This window comes from Hyperoodon ampullatus (genome assembly GCF_949752795.1).
Source record: "Hyperoodon ampullatus genome assembly, chromosome: 2".
In the NCBI taxonomy this organism is placed as follows: domain Eukaryota; kingdom Metazoa; phylum Chordata; class Mammalia; order Artiodactyla; family Ziphiidae; genus Hyperoodon; species Hyperoodon ampullatus.
Genome location: NC_136915.1, coordinates 151,776,830 through 151,795,909, shown reverse-complemented (window position 1 = coordinate 151,795,909; position 19,080 = coordinate 151,776,830). Strand labels below are relative to the sequence as shown.

General features: G+C 53.0%; 1 protein-coding gene across 11 annotated transcripts in view; it reads left to right on the top strand.

Annotated features, from left to right (window-relative positions):
• Positions 1-5,702: 5,702 nt before the first annotated feature.
• Positions 5,703-19,080, top strand: part of PPFIA4 (PTPRF interacting protein alpha 4) — a gene marked incomplete at both ends in the record, with an annotated part of 35,414 nt that continues 22,036 nt past the window's right edge. For 2 of the 11 annotated variants that reach the window (XM_079698108.1, XM_079698112.1), the window contains 14 exons: positions 5,718-5,951; positions 7,991-8,092; positions 8,486-8,650; positions 8,965-9,039; positions 9,271-9,360; positions 9,938-10,129; positions 10,429-10,575; positions 10,846-10,980; positions 12,859-12,942; positions 13,251-13,382; positions 13,788-13,850; positions 14,541-14,632; positions 16,821-16,929; positions 18,489-18,697. In XM_079698108.1, the coding sequence (XP_079554234.1) occupies positions 5,718-5,951; positions 7,991-8,092; positions 8,486-8,650; positions 8,965-9,039; positions 9,271-9,360; positions 9,938-10,129; positions 10,429-10,575; positions 10,846-10,980; positions 12,859-12,942; positions 13,251-13,382; positions 13,788-13,850; positions 14,541-14,632; positions 16,821-16,929; positions 18,489-18,697 (1,829 nt within the window). Of the gene's footprint in view, positions 5,952-7,990; positions 8,093-8,485; positions 8,651-8,964; positions 9,040-9,270; positions 9,361-9,937; positions 10,130-10,428; positions 10,576-10,845; positions 10,981-12,858; positions 12,943-13,250; positions 13,383-13,787; positions 13,851-14,540; positions 14,633-16,820; positions 16,930-18,488; positions 18,698-19,080 lie in introns of all 11 variants that reach the window. The other 9 variants (XM_079698114.1, XM_079698113.1, XM_079698111.1 and 6 more) reach the window with 6 other exon arrangements.

The following is a 19,080-nucleotide window of genomic DNA, read 5'->3' as shown; positions in this document are numbered from 1 at the left end:
ACCTGATGCCCAGAGAAAGTCTAACTGCTGGCCTTTTAGGGGCCCAGGGAACTGGATGATTTAGAAGTGATTTGTGGCCAACAGTGAGAAACTGTCAATAAAGCTTTTCCAAGAGCGTTTTTCTCTTGGAAAGCTTCCTGTAGCTAATATAGGTTTTTAGCTTTCTTATTGTAATTGGAGTGGGCCCAGCCTTGAGGTGCTTCAGGAGACTGGGGTGCTAAGAGTTAACACTTACTGAGTGTTTGCTGGACACTGATGTCAACACTTTGCATATGTTAACTCTAGTAATCCTCACATCAGCTATGTGAGGTGAATATTATTGTCATCTCCATTTCACAGATGAAGAACGGAGGCTCAGAGAGATTAGGTATCTTTCCAGAGTCACATGTCAGTGGAGGAGCCAGCCCATCAACCTGCTCCAGAGTCTTCCTTTCCAGGCAGGAGTGGCCTCCATCTTGCTGTAAAGAAGTTTTAATTTTTCAGAGGGGAAGACAAATGAACCTATTCCCAGGCCTTGAGTCAGTTTTTTCTATTTTAGAGTTCCCCTTCTTTAAAGTTGGTCAGAGATGCACTTCCCAGAATGACTCTGTCACATGTATCCATTCAGCTCCTTGTATGTTAGGACCATGGTAAGTGTTGGAGCATCCAAAGATAAGTAGGTTATGGTTCTCACCTTAGAGTCTTCAGATGAGTCTATGTTGCACAAACAGAGGGAAAGGCTGTGCTGGGTCAGTGGAAGAGCCAATCTTATGTATGGGGGGGAATCAGAAAAGGCTCCATAGAGAAAGTGGTATTTAAGATGAGCTTAGAAGGGTGATCAGGAGTTCCGTAGACTAACATGGAAAGGAAGACTGAGGCAGACCAGGTGAGGTGCTAGAAGCTCATGAGCAGTAGGTGGGCTCTGGGAGCATGACAGTGGGCAGAGCTAGGGAGTAGCAGGGAAGAAAGGGCTTGACTGGGGCTTTGGAGAAGAGGATGAGTGAGGGCAAGTCTTCTTGGGGTGTTGAGCTGGACAGGGAGAGGAACAAGGGAGGAGGAGAAGCTTCTGGATTAGAGGGAAAGAGAGGTGGGGAGTGAGACTTCATTCTACTGGGAGGATGGTATCTGAAAACCCCCCAGGGTGAGGGGGGGCTGAGGGCTCAGAAGAATGTGTTTCTGTAGTTCCTGTGGGAATGTGGTATGGTATGGGGAACTCGGGCAGTCTCCTTACAGCTCAGTATGGAGCCAGCTAGGCGGTAGAGAGAGAGAATTGGATAGGTGATAGATGATGCTTTGGAGACAGGTCACTTCCAATGGGGAAGTGGCTGCTTCATGACCATGATGCCTGCTACACAGAGGCCTTCACTCAAGCTAGAGGAGGATCAGTGGAGGAGGGCCGAGGTGAGCTATCCCTAGGCTGCCACCTCCCTGGATGAAGGTGAGAAGGGCCGGGGCCCAAGTGCCTTGGCCTCTTGGAAGAAACACGATGCCTGAAGGAGTCATGTCCACTCCCTCTTCCTCCATCCCCTACCCCTCTTTGGAGTCAGACAGACTGGAATTAAATCCTAGCTCTTCCTCTTACTAGCTGTATAGGCTTGATTACATGACTTAAGTCCCAATTCTCACATCTGTGAAATGAGAAGAAGAATTGTGTCTTCCTTGCAAGGAATTGTGAGGATTAAAGTAAGTTAATATATGTCCACTGACAACACAGTGTCTGGCACATGGTAAATATTGAATAAATCATAGTTGCTATTATAATTGTTATTATTTTCCTAGATGACCACTTCCCTCCCCATTTCCTCAGGTCTTCACCCTTCCTCCAATTGGGTGGGTATCTGACCTTCCTCTTTTACCTCTTTACCTCAAAGCACCCTCTTTGTGTGGGTCATGGCCCACTTAGACTTGAGCACAGCTCCTGGAAGCTTTGCCCTGGCCCTTTGGCTTCTATGGGAGCTGGTAGCTTTGCCTTTGCTGAGCTGTCTCACCATGGTGGGGCTTGCCATCTGGCAGGGCAGTGGGGAGCCAGCCTGTCTGTGTGTGCGTGTGGCCAGCTAGAGCATCAGACCCAAGTGCCCATCCCTCCTGTTTGTTAGGAAAAGATGGGGGTGATTTGGGGGGAGCCAAAGAGGCCTCAGAGTCCGCCTCTTCTGTGTTTAAAAGCCCAGAGGCCTGGTTTTCATCTGACCCCTCCCTCCTCACACACACATCGGCTCAGTCTGGAGCCCTTCTCTGTTGTGTCACAGCCTGCCCACACTCATCACTTGGCAAAACCCCTCACATATGTTTGCTTTGGGGGCTGGTAGCTTTCGCCTCTGAATCAGGACTTGTGAGTGTTACTTAGAAATTATGCAGGAGTTGAGGAGGCTTCTGTTAGGCTGAGATGATAATTGTGCTATTTAAAGATGGCGATGGAACCAGAAAGAGCCAGGTGTCCCGGCGTGGCTGTCTTCAAGCTCCCTTCTGCTCACCACGCTTGTGCAGTTTGTGGGGACAGGGAGAGGAAGTCCTGGACAGTCATCTCAGGGGCATCTGTCTGGCATACATCTCTGGGCTCATCTTCAACCTGCTCTACATGATGCCAGTTCACTAGGGTAAGTGGAGTCGCTACCTGGCTCTTGGTTTGGAAGGAGGCTGGGAAAGGGCTGATGGCACTGAAGCCAGCTTCTCAGTCACCAGAATGACTAGGAGGATTTGAGGAGGCCAAGTGGGACCAAATAGCCAGCACATCACTGTAGGCAGCCTGAGGTCCTATGTTTCCTTCCTGAGAACTTCCCAACCCCTTTCCTATAAGGAACCATAAAAAACCCACCCACAGGGCTTCCCTGGTGGCTCAGTGGTTGAGAGTCCGCCTGCCGATGCAGGGGACGCGGGTTCGTGCCCCGGTCCGGGAAGATCGCACATGCCGCAGAGCGGCTGGGCCCGTGAGCCGTGGCCGCTGAGCCTGCGCGTCTGGAGCCCGTGCTCTGCAACGGGAGAGGCCACAACAGTGAGAGGTAAAACCCACCCACAGGCCCGCCTTTGCCCACTACTAAGGTAATTCATACTCCCCTACAATTGTGGGGTGTTTTCTGCTTTTCCAAACTCTTTATCCATGATCTCATCCCTCTGAGGTGGACTAAATAAGGGTTGTGGGTTCTGTCTTACAGTAGAGGCCTTAGTAGGTCATGGCAAGCCCAAGGTCACTCGGCTGGTCTGTGGCAGAACTGCAGCTCAGGTCTCCAGAGTTCCCGCTCTGGGCTCCTTCCTCTATATTGCACTGCAGGCTGCCTGGAGATCTGTTGGACTGAGTCCCTGAGCTCCTGAGCACACTATACTCTTCTCCAAAAGACAGCCTCTGCCATAGGGGGCCCTTTCCCCAGACTGCCCTTCTCTTCTGCTTCTCATTTCTTCTTGGGATGGGGGTAGGGGAGTGGGAAAGGATGAGGACCTGGCTGTTGATGAGCTTGGAGAGGTATGGTGGGGCCAATGTGGCCTTTAAACCTCACAGATTGGAGCTTTAGGGTGAAGTGGGTAGGAGAATCAGAGGACTTGCTGTTATTAGCATTAGTGAGATGGCACCTCTGGCAAGACTGGGGTAGCAGCCCCTCCTACCTGCTCCCAGCTGCTCTGTGGGGCAGCGATGTTGGGGTAAGGTAGGGTGCAGACCAAGGTGCTACTTTCCACCTCTTGGAACCCTGCCCTTTATGGTGGCTGTCCGGCCTGGGGAATGGATCCCTGGATCAGAGTGTGTATCTAGTTTCTGTGTCTGGGAACATGTGTATGTCCTAAGTCTCCAAGTTCCTGTGTCTCCCTGTGTGCATGTGTGGGCACGCCCACCTGCTGCCTGAACTACTGGGCCCTCTGGGAATGGCTGTGGGTATGAGCTTGGGAGTTCTCAAGCTGGCACTCTAACTTTTATCTTATCCAGACCCAAGTTCCTCCCCAGCCTCACCTTGGCTATCCCCCATTTCTGGGGGAGGGGATAAGGGGATGACAGGGGGGTTCAGGTAGAAGAGACATGGCCCGTTTTTGGTTCCCCTGCTAGGTTCAACCCTGCCACAGGCCAGAGGTTCCCTGTGTCTGACTTTTCACCTCACACTGGGTCCAGATGCCGCCTGTCCTCTCCCTGACCCTCCCAGTCTGCCTATTCCCCAGTCTGCTACCTGAGGGGTGAACAGGAAGCTGTCCCTGTGTCTCCCAAATGGGGCTGGGGTAGGGAAGGAAGGAAAGCACCATTTACGGGGCTTCTCTGAGTGCTCATTGCTGTGCTGGGTGTCTCACATCCCATCTCTCATAAAACAGGAGCTCTGAAGACAGCTCCCTCTGAAAACTGATTAAGGTGGTAGCCTTCCAGCAGTGAGCAGGGAGGTTGGAAGCTGATGGCAGGCAGAAATCCTTAGCTGCATTGCTGCCTTCCTCGGTTCACCTTCCTTTGCTCTGACCACTCGGCTTCCCTGTGCCAGGCTCAAGGCGTTACTGCCAGGCTGTGCCCATGCTAACCACCCTAGCTGGTGACTTCTGACAGTGCCAGCATTGGGCAGTTACGTGGAGGGAGAAGATTCCCAGACACGAGCAGGGGCCCCACATGGAAGCCCTGCCCTAGGAGAGTAACATCTCCCGCACCTACCAACATCAATCCTTTGCATCATTCTGTCTCCGCTCCAACCCAGAGGTGGTAGGCCATGAGTTCAGAATGGAAGCCTGCTGTCTGCCAGGTTTCAGGGGTAGGGGATGACTTGAGCCAGAGCCTCCTCCCTGAATGATGGGCATGGAGCAGGTCAGGGCTGTCTGCCTGCCCCAGTGTCCAGCCTGTGCCTTTTCAAGGAGCCATGTTGTGCCAGTGGTCAGGGTAGTGGTCAGTAGTCCATCCTGTATGGGACTCACACCCACTAAGAGCCCTTTAACCCCTTCTGTGCTTGCCTTGGCCTGAATGTGGGGGAGAAACCTATGGGGTGGGGCAGGGACCTTATTTCCTCTCCTCCCACTCTCACAGCCCCAAGTCTCAGGAGGACTCTGGGCAGCCTTCCGGCTGCTCCCTTGCCGCTTACTGAATTATTTGTATATTTGGCCAGCAAGCCACGTGGGTGGGGGAACCACTCCACTGCGGCTGCACTTCTGACAGCTGTGGGTGGGGGAAGCTGGTGACAGAGACTACACTACAGCAGTGGGCATGTGCATTTCTTGGGAGAACTAAGGAAGGCACCATCTGAGTGAGGAAGCCCGGAGAAGGGGCATGCGCCAACTCCTCACCCTCTTCCCCCACGTTCTGGGCCAGGTTCCTGCCTCCTCTCCCCTCACCCACCTCCTGGATGCCCTTCTCTGCTCAGCTGTTTCTCACATCAGTCTCTTCTCCAACAGACCACTGCCCTCCAGAAACGATGGTTGTCGCTGGACCCAGCTGGGACTCCGCCAGGCTCCAGTGCGCAGTCTAAGGAAAGGGCCCTCTTCCAGCCCTGCTCTCCCTGCCTGTCATGGCCACACTCAGCCGCTGCCTGCTTGCCTGGGGACATAGGGCACCCAGCCCCAGCGCTGAGAGGTTAAACCAGGCCCTCTCGCTCCGTTTCACAGGGGCACTCTGGGCACCAGAGCCCTTTCATACCGAGAGCAACTGATGCCATGGGAGAAGCCCCTGCCCATCTGTTCACTCACCTGGCACTGCCTGCTCTGAGACCCCTACACGGGTCGCCCTGGAGGTGCCAACCCTGTGAAGCCCTCCCCTGTGCCCTGACACTGAGGAGGCCCCGCCCACCCCCACCATGTGTGAAGTGATGCCCACAATTAACGAGGGGGACCCCCTGGGGCCTCCCCATGGAACGGATGCTGATGCCAACTTTGAGCAGCTGATGGTGAACATGCTGGATGAGCGGGAGAAGTTGCTAGAGTCCCTTCGGGAGAGTCAGGAGACTTTGGCGGCGACACAGAGCCGGCTCCAGGATGCCCTGCATGAGCGAGACCAGCTCCAGTGCCACCTTAACTCTGCCCTTCCCCAGGTAAGGCCCGATAGTCTGCATCTCCCTCATCCCCTTCCCCTCACCCAGCCTCTCAGAGCCCTCAGCTTCTGGGCCCTCAGCTCTCTTCGTCTATTAGCATCTCAACAAATGGAATTCACAGAGCATTTACTCTCCTTCACCTTGCTTCAGAATACTTTTCCCTGTTACTCCCAAGCTCCTCCGGCTGAAATCGGCTCCACCTGGAGAAAAGGATGGACTTTGATGCAGGAAGAAAACACAGCCTTAGTTGCCAACTGCAGTGAACACATGCAGCCAGAAGGTGGCAGGCTATACTGGAAAGACACCTCCACCTTGGCTGCTCCTCGACAGTGTCCTATTCTTGGAAGTGGTGGGTGGCGAACCCCAGAGAACGGAGATGGGAGAAGCCTTAGAGGTTATCTAGTCCACCTCTCATTGCACAGATGAAAAAAACAAGAGGCATCACATGGAAAATTATAGGAAGGGCTGTGATACCCCTCTTATTCTCCTCAGTCAACATGACTACTAGCAATAATGGTCACCCTTTGTTGTGTTTTCTGTGTGCTAAGCACTCTGACTGGGATTTCCTTCACTACATTCCACAGTGATGAAGTTAGTGCTGTTATCGCCATCATCTCTATTTTACAACTGATGACTGAAACTTGAGGAGATTGGTAAACTGCTCATGGCCACCCTGCCTGGGGGGGTGCTGCAAGGGTTAGGGAGGCAGCCCTGAGGGGCCACACAGCTCAGGACTCAGCTCCAGGCCCTCTCCCCACGTGTGGGGAGAAGAACCAGAGTGGCTGAGTTTCCTACCCAGGGTCCAGAAGGGTTCGGGGGGCAGAGTCTTGTGATGCTTGGTAGATAGGAATATGGAGCCCTGGTGAGGAATTGGGGTGGGAGATGGGCCCATCCTACCCCACTGTGTTCAGAGCCCTGAACAAGCCCCAGGATGAAGGAGCCAGTCCCTGCCCCCAGGGAGCTCGAACACTAGAAAGGAGATAGACAAGAGCCCAAAAGATAGGAAGAAAATGTGGAGAAAGAGAAGAGGGGCCCCCAAAGGATTGTTTAAAACAGTGTCAATACCTCAAATAGCTGCTAGATAATTGATCCTCAGAGCAACACTTGAAGGAGGATTGTCTTTCGGATTCGAGGTTCCAAGGGGTTAGGTGTCTTGTCCAAGGTCACAAACGGGCCAACCTGAGACTTGATCTCAACCCCTCACTGGGAGCTTCCTGAGGGCAGGGATCATGTCTTTTCTGTTACTGTGTTTCCAGTGACCAGCGCAGGAGCTGGTACATGGTAGGTGCCCACCGTGCCTGTGTCCGTAACAGTTTACAGAGGAGGGAGAAAGCCTTCCGCTGGGAAGTCTGGAAAGGTCCCAAGGAGGTGTGTCCTTTGAGATGGACTTTGACAGATCAGGTGTTGACAGAAGATTGGGCTTTCAGGGGTCCGGGGGAGCCCACTGAGCAAAGGGGTGGAATTAAGAAGTTTACTAGTGACTGTAAACAGCGGTTACCCAGGTGGACCAGGTCTTAGGGTGTATGGAAAGGAACTGTGAGAGAGAAGCTGGAAACCAGGATAATAAGTTTGTATTTAATGGTGAAAACAACACTGTGCTTTGGGAGATGACCCGGCAGCAGTGTGTCAGAGGGCTTAGAGTTGGGGAGGGACGTTACTAATGCCAAACCAGAAGGGAAACTCCCCTCCATCCACTTCTAAAGGGAAATGTCACTGGATTGTTGGAGAAACAGAAGTACAAAATGGGAGGGAGGACATAAGCAGGTTATATTGGTGGCTGGAGGGGGAAGGGGCCGCAGAGCAGACTCGGAGACTTTCTCACTCTTATATCCAACTGTATTCCCTTGCACCCTACCACATACTTGGACTGCTTCCCCTCTGGAGAAGCACATGCTAGTAGTATGGATGGATAGGGATTTTTCTGGGGACAGTTGGTGGAAGTAAGGGACGAGTGAGAGGACCCCACCACTGACTTGGGCGTGCAGGATACTGCTTAGGTGGTGGATCCCCGAGCACTGAGGGGCCTTGGGGGTTTTCAGGAATTTGCCACCTTAACCCGGGAGCTGAGTATGTTTCGGGAGCAGCTTCTAGAGAGGGAGGAAGAGATATCAGAGCTGAAAGCAGAGCGGAATAACACGAGGGTAAGTGGGGTGACCTGGCGTGGGTGTGTGCTTTGGGGGTGGGGGGTATGACCAAGGGAGCAGGCATGGCCAGGGCCAGCACATCCCCAGCCCTGTCCTAACCTCCTCCTGCCTTATATTCTGGGGTGAGAGTCAGTTTGTTCAACCATCCGTGCTAGGCTTTTCACCTCTAGTTCGGGGTCATGGGAAAGGTCGGGGTCTTGGGAGAGAGGCTAGGGCAGGTATTATTCAGTTGGGGCAGCAGCTGTTTACCCACATGGAGGTATTTCACCATTCTAACAATGGTACCCGTGGCAGTACTCGTGTCTGCTGGGTGTTCATGTGGACCCTGCTTATAGCCCCTGGGGCGTAGGCTCACAGCCCTTCCTCTTGCCCTCCCCTTCTCTCTGCCAGCTGCTTCTGGAACATCTGGAGTGCCTAGTGTCCCGTCATGAGCGGTCACTGAGGATGACTGTGGTGAAGCGTCAGGCTCAGTCACCTTCAGGGGTTTCCAGTGAGGTGGAGGTGCTGAAGGCTCTCAAGTCACTGTTTGAGCACCACAAGGCCCTGGATGAGAAGGTACCTGGGCTGGCCCACAGCCTGCCTCCACCCCCAATCCAGCCAGGCTTCCCCAGAGCCTCCGTGCATCCCTTCTCTGAGATTTCTGAATCCTGTGTTTAGGGAAAACTGCCTTCTAGCTTCATAACTGGCTCCCTCCTACCATTAATCCAATTTCCAGGTCCTCCTATTAGGTTCCCTCTCAGAAATTTGCCTCTTGGCAGGTCCTTCTCTTTGCCTTATGCTCAGTGGTGGTAGACCAAGCCCGGGCTTCGCCAACTTGAGTCCAGCGGGGTCCCTGTTTCTTTCTTCATCTCCCCTTTTATCTTGGACAGGTGCGAGAGCGGCTCCGGGTGGCCCTGGAGAGAGTGACCACCTTGGAAGAGCAGTTGGCGGGTGCCCACCAGCAGGTAAGCTGCTTGCCCTCCCTCCATCTGTAGACTGCAGCTCCTGGAAGCCAAGGCTGGTTTACCCCTTTTCCCCACTCTGTTCCTCATCATATTTCTCCCCTCTGTCTTAACTGGAGACTGTTAGCCAACAGGAGACATCTCTCTCTAGGAGGTGGGAGACTTGGAAGGGTCTGGAATATAGAGGAGGTTCTCTTCTCTTTGACTCACTGCCCTGGGAACTGTGCCCTACAGGTGTCTGCCCTACAGCAGGAGGCAGGGGTTCAGGATGGAGTGGCAGAAGAGGAGGGGGCTGTGGAACTGGGACCGAAATGCCTGTGGAAGGTGGGTCATGGGGAGCTGCATAGAGGGGACATGTCTTACCCCAGACAGGAGATGGGGGCCCTGCCCTGCCTTAGTACAGTAGAGCAACTGCTTGAATTAAATTTGGAGCTTTTTCTCCAATGGTACCATCTCTCTTTCCTTCTTCTCCCTACCCCATCTGCAAAGAACTCTACAGATTTTTGTTTTAGTGCCCAGTACATACACTGCTAAGCATATAATGTGTTTGTTCACCTGAATTGTTAGGTGCCATGTACCTAAGAGATCACTTCTCTTTCTGAGCCTCCATTCCCCTAGTCACGCCCCTTTCTAGGTTACAAGAGGCTGAAAGAGCAGGTAAAACTAGACATGATTATTTTTCAAGAGATACACAGGAGAGTGAGAGTGTTTGGTCATTGTCTGGAATGGGCTTCTGGAGGCCAGAGGAAGAAGGGTGTACCTGGAGGTGTGCTCTAAAATTGGGGGCACAGCTGTGATCTGCTCTGGTTGTGCTGTCCCTCTTCCCACCTCCCCAGGGCAGGGCAGGGGAATGGGATGCCCAAGGCTCTGATGACTGACTGATAGTTCACTGTCTCTGGAGCATGACGCGGGCCAGGTAGAAGAGCTGCAGGAGCTCCTGGAGAAGCAGAACTTTGAGTTGAGCCAGGCCCAGGAGCGACTGGTCATCCTGACAGCAACCGTGGCCGAACTTGAGGAGGACCTGGGCACGGCCCACCGGGACCTTATCAAGTTGGAGGAGCTGAGCAGCAAACATCAGCGGGACCTCCGGGAAGTGAGCAAGGGCCTGGGCCTGACCCTATCTTTCTGGGTGCAGGTATTTGGCACTCAGGAAGGTAGCTGCTGGATGTCCTGGGTGTAGAGGGAGAGCCAGGCAAGGGCTGAGGAGTGTAAGACTGAACACTTGGTAGGGTCCAATGTGTGGAGGAGTGGTGGGAGGGATGGGTCAAGGTCAGAAACTGATAGGGTAATGTGGAGGAGATATAGCCAGCCAGATTTGGTGGGGAGATGCGGACAGGATGAGGGCAGGAAAAAGCTGATGACCTTCATCTCATCCTCTCCTGTACCGCTCAGGCTCTAGCCCAGAAGGAGGACATGGAGGAGCGAATAACCACACTGGAGAAGCGCTACCTGGCTGCTCAGCGTGAGGCTACATCGATTCATGACCTCAACGACAAACTGGAGAATGAGCTGGCCAATAAGGAGTCCCTGCACTGCCAGGTAACTTCTGCAGATGGGGTTGGGGGACACTGTACTTGACCCTGGAGGTCCTAATGATCATGCTGGAACCTCCCCCTTGGTGGCCCAGGAGACCCTGAGGTGCTGGTCACCTTGGGAAAGGGAAAGTCAGGTATCTCTGGGTAGACAAGAATCAAGATTGCTCCCTGTGGCTTCTGACCTATCACTTGCTCTCTACTGAGGATGGGCCAGGGGGTGGGGGAAGCTTCAGTGCTCCCTCTTGACTCTTCTCCCCACCCCCCACTTTGCTAGTGTGAGGAGAAAGCCCAACGTCTGCAGGAGCTACTGGAGGTAGCAGAGCAGAAACTGCAGCAGACGATGCGCAAGGCTGAGACGCTGCCAGAGGTGGAGGCTGAGCTGGCCCAGAGAATTGCAGCCCTCACCAAGGCAAGCGGGCCAAGGGCCTGGGAATCTTCCTCTGTTCCCTGCTTCCTGAGCTCTTATGTAGCCAGGCAGTGAATGGAGAGAGTGGGAGGCACGTTGGGCTGGGGGCCAGGAAACTGCTTCTCATTGCATGACTCCAGGAAACACACTTTGTTGTTGTGTCTGTCAGATGGAAGAGTAATCCCTGCCCTCATCACCCCACAGGGATGTGACAGTCCCATAAGAAGGGATGTAAGAGTACTTTAATAAGTAGAAGAAACTGTGCTGATGCAAAATTTTTTTATTATCATTTACACCATTGTAGTTAATACTTCCTTTGCGGGGGGGGCGGGTCTGAAGTGGAAAAAATAGGACTTTCATTTCTGGAAAGGTGAAATCTGAGAGGAAATATGATCAAAGTTTATACATCTCTGAATGGGGTGGGAGTTTAGGCTGAGCATATCTTTTTTATTTTTTCTGTCAAATTGAAGCATTCTAGATCTAGGGACCATCCCTAGCTGTTTGAAGGCTTCAGCTTTTGGACAAATAAAAGGGAATATAACTTTACTGAATGGATAGTTAACTTTATGGAGGTATGCAGGCTGAAAACATCCTAGGTCTGGAAGAGCTATGTAAATGCATGGACATCTACATGTGGTGGCTTAATCAAGAGAATTTAGGAGTGTTTACAGTGGGTCGGAGGCTTTCAGGGGTGCCTCATGTGGGATCACCATAGCTACCCACTCAAGCAATGGAGAGAAGAAAACCAATATTTAGTAAGCATCAGACCCCAGAGCCTCTGGAGGATAGAGGCTGGCCATTGTGCCAGTGTGGCAGCTTGGGGGCTCTGGGGATGGAACCTGCAGCCTGGCTGTACCTCGGTAGACTCAGGACCACGTTTGCTTCTGCCACTGACTTGCTCTGTGACCTGGGAAAAGTCACTCCCTCCCTAATTGGGTGTCTGTGTCATTGTCTCTGTGGTGATGTCATCATCTCTATAATGATGGGGTTGAATCTGGTCGTCTCTAAGGCCTCTCAGGCCCCTAGGAATGAAGGGCAGAGTTTAAAGTGCAGCAGAAGACGTTATGTGTGGGGTGCTGAGCAGTCAGGTTTAGTAACTCTCAAAACTGACAGAAAGGGATGGACTGAAGATTAATATGTTCAAGGGAGTCATAGTAGAAGGGCTTTAAGGAGGGATTTCCTGACTGTAAGATGTGTGATAGTCTGGAATACCTTGTCAGAAGAGGCAGTGGGGTCTCCATCTCTGAAGATGCATGAACGGAAGGGGAGACCACTCTACCCAGGCTGCTTTAATAACAAAGGTAATCACCACGGCTAACATTTATTGAGTGCTTATTGTGTCCTAAGTGTTTGCCATGGATTATCACCTTTAGTCCTTGCAATGGGCATAGGTGCTGTTATTACTACTGAGGAGATAAAGGCTCAATAGAGGTTCAGTAACTTGCCCAAGGTCACACAGCTGGGAAGGGAGGGAGCCAGGATTTGAACCAGTCTGGTTTGAGTCCATGCTCTTAAGGGCAATTCCATCTATCTGGAGGCATAGAGATTTATGGTCGCTCATACTTTCAAGTGGAGTTTTTTTCTGGAAGCGTAGGGAGAATTTAGCCTCTTGAGCTGCCAGCTCTGGGATGTTTCAAGGCTAGCCCTGAGCAGGAAGGAGAGGGTATGGGTGGGGGGAAAGCGGCAGGGTTGGGGTACTTGGGAAGAAAGGCAATGGTGGTGGCAATTATGCTCCAAGATGGTAAGTGGAGAGCTTGGCTTAATTGGTCCCTGAGGCCCTGATTCCCAAGGTGCCGCTCTGGCACCTGGGTGCATGGGATACAAGGTCTGAGCAGGAAGGCAGATGATCTTCAGGCTGCACTGACCCATTCCTCCCTCCAGGCTGAAGAGCGACATGGCAACACTGAGAAGCACCTGCGGCAGCTGGAAGGACAGCTGCAGGAAAAGAACCAAGAGCTGGCAAGGGTGAGCTTACTGGGCCAGACTCTCGAGCCTCTTCTCAACCCTCCTCTCAACCCCAGGGCGGCATCCCAGGATGGTCTGTGGATAGGGAAAGGAGGAAGAGTGAGAGCTCGGGAAGGACCTGGCTAGGGACCGAGACAGAGCCACAGAGGGGTGGGAGGAGGTGGTCAGGAAAGCTGCAGACAGGGGTCCCCAGAGGATAAGAAGGGGACAGGTGAGTGGGCTGGAACCACAGCAGGAACGAGTGGCTCCCTGGGATTGCAGTGAGATGGCCCTGGCGTGGCTTGGTGCAAGGTGGTCTGGTTATGCAGGTGCGCCAGCGGGAGAAGATGAACGAGGACCACAACAAGCGACTGTCAGACACCGTGGACCGACTGCTTAGCGAGTCGAATGAGCGCCTGCAGCTCCACCTCAAGGAGCGCATGGCGGCCCTGGAGGAGAAGGTGCTGCGGAGGGCGGGCCTGGATGGGCAGGGCTGCCCGGAAGGACGGCGCTGGCGGAAAGGGGCGGGGTGGGTAAAGGTGTGGGTGGAGCCGGGCGAGCAGGAATGGTTGGGAAGTGAGAGCTTATTCGGGAGCGGGCGGGGGTGGGGGCTGGGCGAGGCGGGGACTGCGGGCGGGGGTGGGGGGTTGGGCGAGGCGGGGACTGCGGGCGGGGGTGGGGGGCTGAGCGAGGCGGGGACTGCGGAGCGGTGTGGAGTGGAGCAGCCTGGGCTGGGGGTGGGGCGGTCTGGCAAGGAGAGGTAGGGCTGGGAGAGCAGACCGGAAGGCAGATCTTGCTGGAAGGGGAAGGCCGGAGCCGGGGTGGAGGGGAAGGGGGCTTCCCGGCTCACAGCTGTCCTCCCCCAGAACACACTGATCCAAGAGCTGGAGAGCTCCCAGCGGCAGATCGAAGAGCAGCACCGTCACAAGGTACCCAGCTGCTGGCCAGCCCTGCCAGCCTGGGAGGGCTGAGCCTGCTGTGAGGAAGGAACACGCCTGTGTTTCAAGCAGCTGCCCTAAAACCCAGCACCGTGCTAGCCAGTTTGTTAGTCCACGTACACACATTATTTCACTAATCCTCCCTAAAGCCTATCGTAGTAGATGCATCACCGCCACCCACCTGTAAAGAAGAAACTTAGCCCTAAGCATAGAGCAGAGAGTAGGTAGCAGAGAGGCAGGACGCTGTGAAGGACTCGAGAGAAGGATTTGGTGGCGCCTCAGACCTGGTGAAGCTCTTGCTTTCCGGTGATTTGGGGCGGATTAGCCACTATCCCTATGCTAGCAATGTCTGGGAGGTCTGGGAGTTCACTGAGGGCCCCTCTGCTGCCCAGCCTTATTTGTCATGCATTTGCTTGTTAGTGAGGGCTCAGCAGGCCTGTTCTGGTAGAGTCCTTCCAGACAGACCTTCCTTCTGGCCCTGCCCCTGCCAACGCTTCTACTCACTTTCCAGTTGGACCTCTTCTCTTTTGGTGTCATCTGTGGGCTTGGCCTTGGGTCCTTGGCTTTGGACTTTGCAGCGCATTCTTCTGCTTCTCCCCAACTCTGCTGTTCTCTTTGTCCTTCTCTCCTCTCTCTTCCCCTTCCTTGCCCCTACCCCCACCATGGCTCTGCCTGGCACAGGGCCGCCTGTCTGAAGAGATTGAGAAGCTGCGCCAAGAGGTGGACCAGCTGAAGGGTCGAGGAGGGCCATTTGTGGATGGCATCCACTCCAGGTACGGGAGCTCAGGAGGCTGAGTGTGCTGTGATGGAGTCCTGGACAGACCTAGATGGACCCTGGGGGAGGAGACTTCCTCCCACCAAAATACCGCCCAGGACCTCAGGGTCCTCCTCATATTCAGGGTGGGACACTGAGGCTTAGAGAACTTTGTAAAGTCATCCAGCTCACTTGGGCAGTTTAGAAGGGAGCACCTGTCCTCTGAGGGATGCTGAGAGGCAAGTAAAGCACAGGATGATCCTTCCCCGCTGCCATGAGACACAGGGCATGATTCCTGCTTCCTTGACAGACAGCACGCCCTTGAGAGGGGTCTGCTGAGTTACGTGCTCACCCATGTCCCACAGGGCCTGCTCACAGGGAGTATCTGGTTCACTCTAGTTACTTTGAGACACCTTATTTAGGGCTCTGAACCTAATGCTTAAATTAGGCCCATGTTTTAGGGAACTTCTGGATTTTTCTTCATATTTTGTGAAGCATTTGGCAGTGAACTCAGACCTCAAGCCTGCCCTCAGTCCTTTGCCCAGAGAGGCAGGCTGACAATCGAGGAGACTGAAGTAGATGATGCCACTCAAGGTTCATGGCTCCTGGATATTTTCTGTCCAAACCAAAGTCTCTTAGATCAGAACACATAAGGTTCCCTATGGTCATGCTCTTGTTGTATCAGGGAAATAGGGACCTGCTTCTTTGAAGAGAGGTTAAAGGAAAAGTGTACATGTATATATGCAGAGGGGTAGGGCTTAAATTAGGGAAAGAGATGTTGAACTTGAAGAAGAGAAGCCTGTGGGTTTCTGGGGTGTTAGAGACTTGGGTATCAATTTCAAGTTTGTTAGGAATTATTGTATAGGAGTGTAGAGAGAAGCAGGGAATAGAGACAGAAAATGGTAGTTGGAATTCCTCCTACTTCTCCCTTCCTGTAGGTTGCTCAGAAGAGACCAACCCTCTACGCCAATTAAAAAGGCATAGCCCAGAGTACGCCAAGCTATTTGGCACTGCTTGCTTTCCTTAATGCTTGGGAGTTCTTGGCTTTGACTACAGAAGCACTGGCCCCATCACGGAATTGGGACTGAGTTGCAGGGAAAAGGGGGAATAAGCAGAAACTCCCCCATCCCTCCAGATACCTGGTGTAACCTGTTGTAGGCTCACCCTGTCCCTTTGCTCTGGGCTCCCTCAAGTTCTAAACTGGGAAGGCATAGGGAAGAAATGTCAGTAGGGGAGGCTCCAGATATTCCAGAGGATCATTACCGTGATCCTAAAATTTCAGGGTTGGGATAGACCCTTGGGGCAGTCAAAATGCTTTCTCTAGCCCATGTCTCTGATACAGTGGCAGGGCCTCCTGAAGCTTCCTGGGGATAGGGAGTATGCCTGGCTTGAATTTTGGCCAGGGACTTAGTCCAGAGGAAGACCAGAGGTAGTTGCTAGGGAGAAGACCAAGACACAAAGACGCTCAGAGTTCAAAGGACTTATAGAGATCATCCCTTCCAACTTCTCTTGGTGCCATGATCCCTCCCGCACATCCTTGTCAGGTGGCCAGAGAGTCTCCACCTGAATACCTCTCTGAGGGGAGTGCAGCTTTTTTTAAAGCTACCAGTTGCATCATAAGCCAACTCTTGCTATTTGAAGGTTCCTCTTGTGTTAAGTGAAAAGCTGCCTCCCTAGAACTTTCTCCCCTGGATCATACTGATCCCTGGAGCACCAGAGAATAAACCTAATCTCTTGGGCTTCCCTGGTGGCGCAGTGGTTGAGAATCCGCCTGCCAATGCAGGGGACACAGGTTCGAGCCCTGGTCTGGGAAGATCCCACATGCCGCGGAGCAACTAGGCTCATGAGCCACAACTACTGAGCCTGCGCGTCTGGAGCCTGTGCTCCGCAACGAGAGGCCACGATAGTGAGAGGCCCGCGCATCGCGATGAAGAGTGGTCTTGGCTTGCCGCAACTAGAGAAAGCCCTCGCACAGAAACGAAGACCCAACACAGCCAAATAAATACATAAATAAATAAATAATTAAAAAAAAAAAAAACCTAATCTCTTGTTTACGTGGCAGCCCTTAAGTCATTAAAAAAAGCTCATGTCCTGCTAAGACTTCTCTTTTCCAAGCTGAAGATCCCTTAACTCTTTGGGCCCAGTGGGTATAAGCTGGGGCTGTCAGTCCTCAGGGCTCGTCTTTTCTCCCCCATCCGCCACTCAAGGACGCACATAGGCAGCGCAGCAGATGTGCGGTTCTCCCTGAGCACAGCCGCCCACGCACCTCAAGGTCTTCATCGTTCCTACTCAGCACTGCGGGAAGAGCCTGCCAAGGTGAGGAGGTGGAGGGGTGAGTGTGGATGGGTCTCCCCTGGGGAGTTTGGGGTCAGTTCAGCCACGTGCCTTGCTCCAGTTTCACAGACGGCTGGTGTGATGCAAATCCTCCCCCTACCCTCCCCCATGTCAACGACAGCTGCAGCCTTGGGGTTGGGGCCATCACTGCAACAGCTGTGTCTCGCCTCGACCTCCTGGTGGGCAAGAGGTAGAGGCTGGTGGGTGGTCAGCGAGTCCCTGAGGCCCCACTGAAGCCTGTGCATGTGTACCTGGGTGTGCAGGCACGTATTTCTAGTGGTTGGGGTGGGGGATGCAGGGTGGGGGATGGAATTGGCAAGCTTTCTGGAACAAAAGCTGTGGTTTATGGGTAGGTGAGAGAGGATGACAGGTTAACTGGCCATGGGACGGCCCCTGAAGTTTTCTGAGAAGCATATAGTTCATGTGGAGTCTGCCTAGGGAGATTTCGAGGGAACAGGAAAGATGAGGGGCAGAAAAGGACTGACTTCAATCTTGTGGGGAAGTCTGATTCCTTCCTAGCCCCATAATTGTCAGCCATGCTCTGTCTCGAGCCCAGATCCTCTACATGCTCTAGGGCACTAGAAGATATAGGTGGAGAAGGAGGGAACTCCTAGTCTGATGGTGGAAGATTCATCTCTGCCATTCGGAAACCCCTAGTGTGAGGGGGGAGTTGAAGTCTGAAGTCATCTCTTTTTTTCTTTCCCCTCTCTCCCTTTCCTCTGTTTATAAGAGCACACCAGCTGCCCAGGACCTCAGTCTAAAGGCTGCAGGAGCGGGAAAAGAGCCCTAAGGGGATCTTGGGGGTTTGGGTCATACAGGATGGGGTGAGAGATGGCCTCTTTCTTTTTCTTCCGCTGCTCTTCTCACACTCCCAGCCCAGTTCTGTGCTCTTTGTGCCTCTGGGCCTTTGTCTACCGAAGGGGTTTGTAGAATGATTTCTGAGAAGCTACCTCCTCTGAGGGTTGATCAGAGGGTCCTGTAATGTGCTGAAACTCCGAGACACAAGACAGTCAGGCCTGCTTGGCTTTTTCTCGTTCCCTATATCTAGTCACCTTTTGTGTGAGTAGAAACAGATAGCCTTTACATAATGCTTACTTGGTGCCAGACCCTGTACTAAGTGCCTTACATGCATTTCCTAATTTAATCCTCAGAGCTACCTATGAAGTGGGTACTATTACTATTCCCACTTTACAGATGAAGAAACTGAAGCACAGAGAGGTGAAAGAACTCTCTCATAGCTTGTATTTGGCGGAGCCAGGATTCAAAGCAAGGCAGTCTCTGGAATCTGTTCCTAACCATTCTGCTATCTGGCTCCTTGAGTTTGAGTAGTATTTCTTAGACTCTAACATACAAGTAAGTTACCCAGGGATTTTGTTAAAAAGCAGATTCTGAATTAGTAGGTCTGGGATGGGGCCAGAGATTTAGCATATCTAACAAGCTCCTAGGAGATGCCAGTGCTGCTGGTATAGGTTGGGAGGGTCCTGCTCCTTAGTCATCTGGTGTGTCTTATTACTATTCCTCTACCCTCCTTCTCTGCTAAGGACTGGGAGCCATCTCCACTGCCTGGGGTGCTGGTCCCCACAGCCACCCCTGCCTTTGACAGTGACCCTGAGATCTCTGATGTGGATGAGGATGAGCCAGGGGGTCTGGTGGGCTCCATGGACGTTGTCTCCCCCAGCAGCCACTCAGACGCCCAGACCCTGGCCATGATGCTGCAGGAGCAGCTGGATGCTATCAACGAGGAGATCAGGTTAGGGCAGGGGTGGAGGGCCTGGGAGGCTCCTTGAAGGACAGAGGCTCTTTGTGTTTGGTCACTGCAGGAGAGATTCTACTTGTGTTTGCTTGTCTCTTACAGCTGCACCTTAGAGTGCCACAGTTTAGGGACCCTGTGTGGAGCATCAGGCAAGGTTCTGGCCCAGTGCTGGACAGAGAGGGGTAGGACCTCAGATTGACTTCTTAGGCTTCCTTTTCTCTCCCAGGTCTATGGAGACTGTGTTCCTGAAGCTCCTGAGGCTAAACATAACCATTAAGAGTGTAGTTCCCACATACTGAGGCCAACTCAGGGTGAGGGCTTTTGTCAGTCTAATCACAGTCACTGGAGGAGACAGCATTATCTCCATTTTATAGACAAGG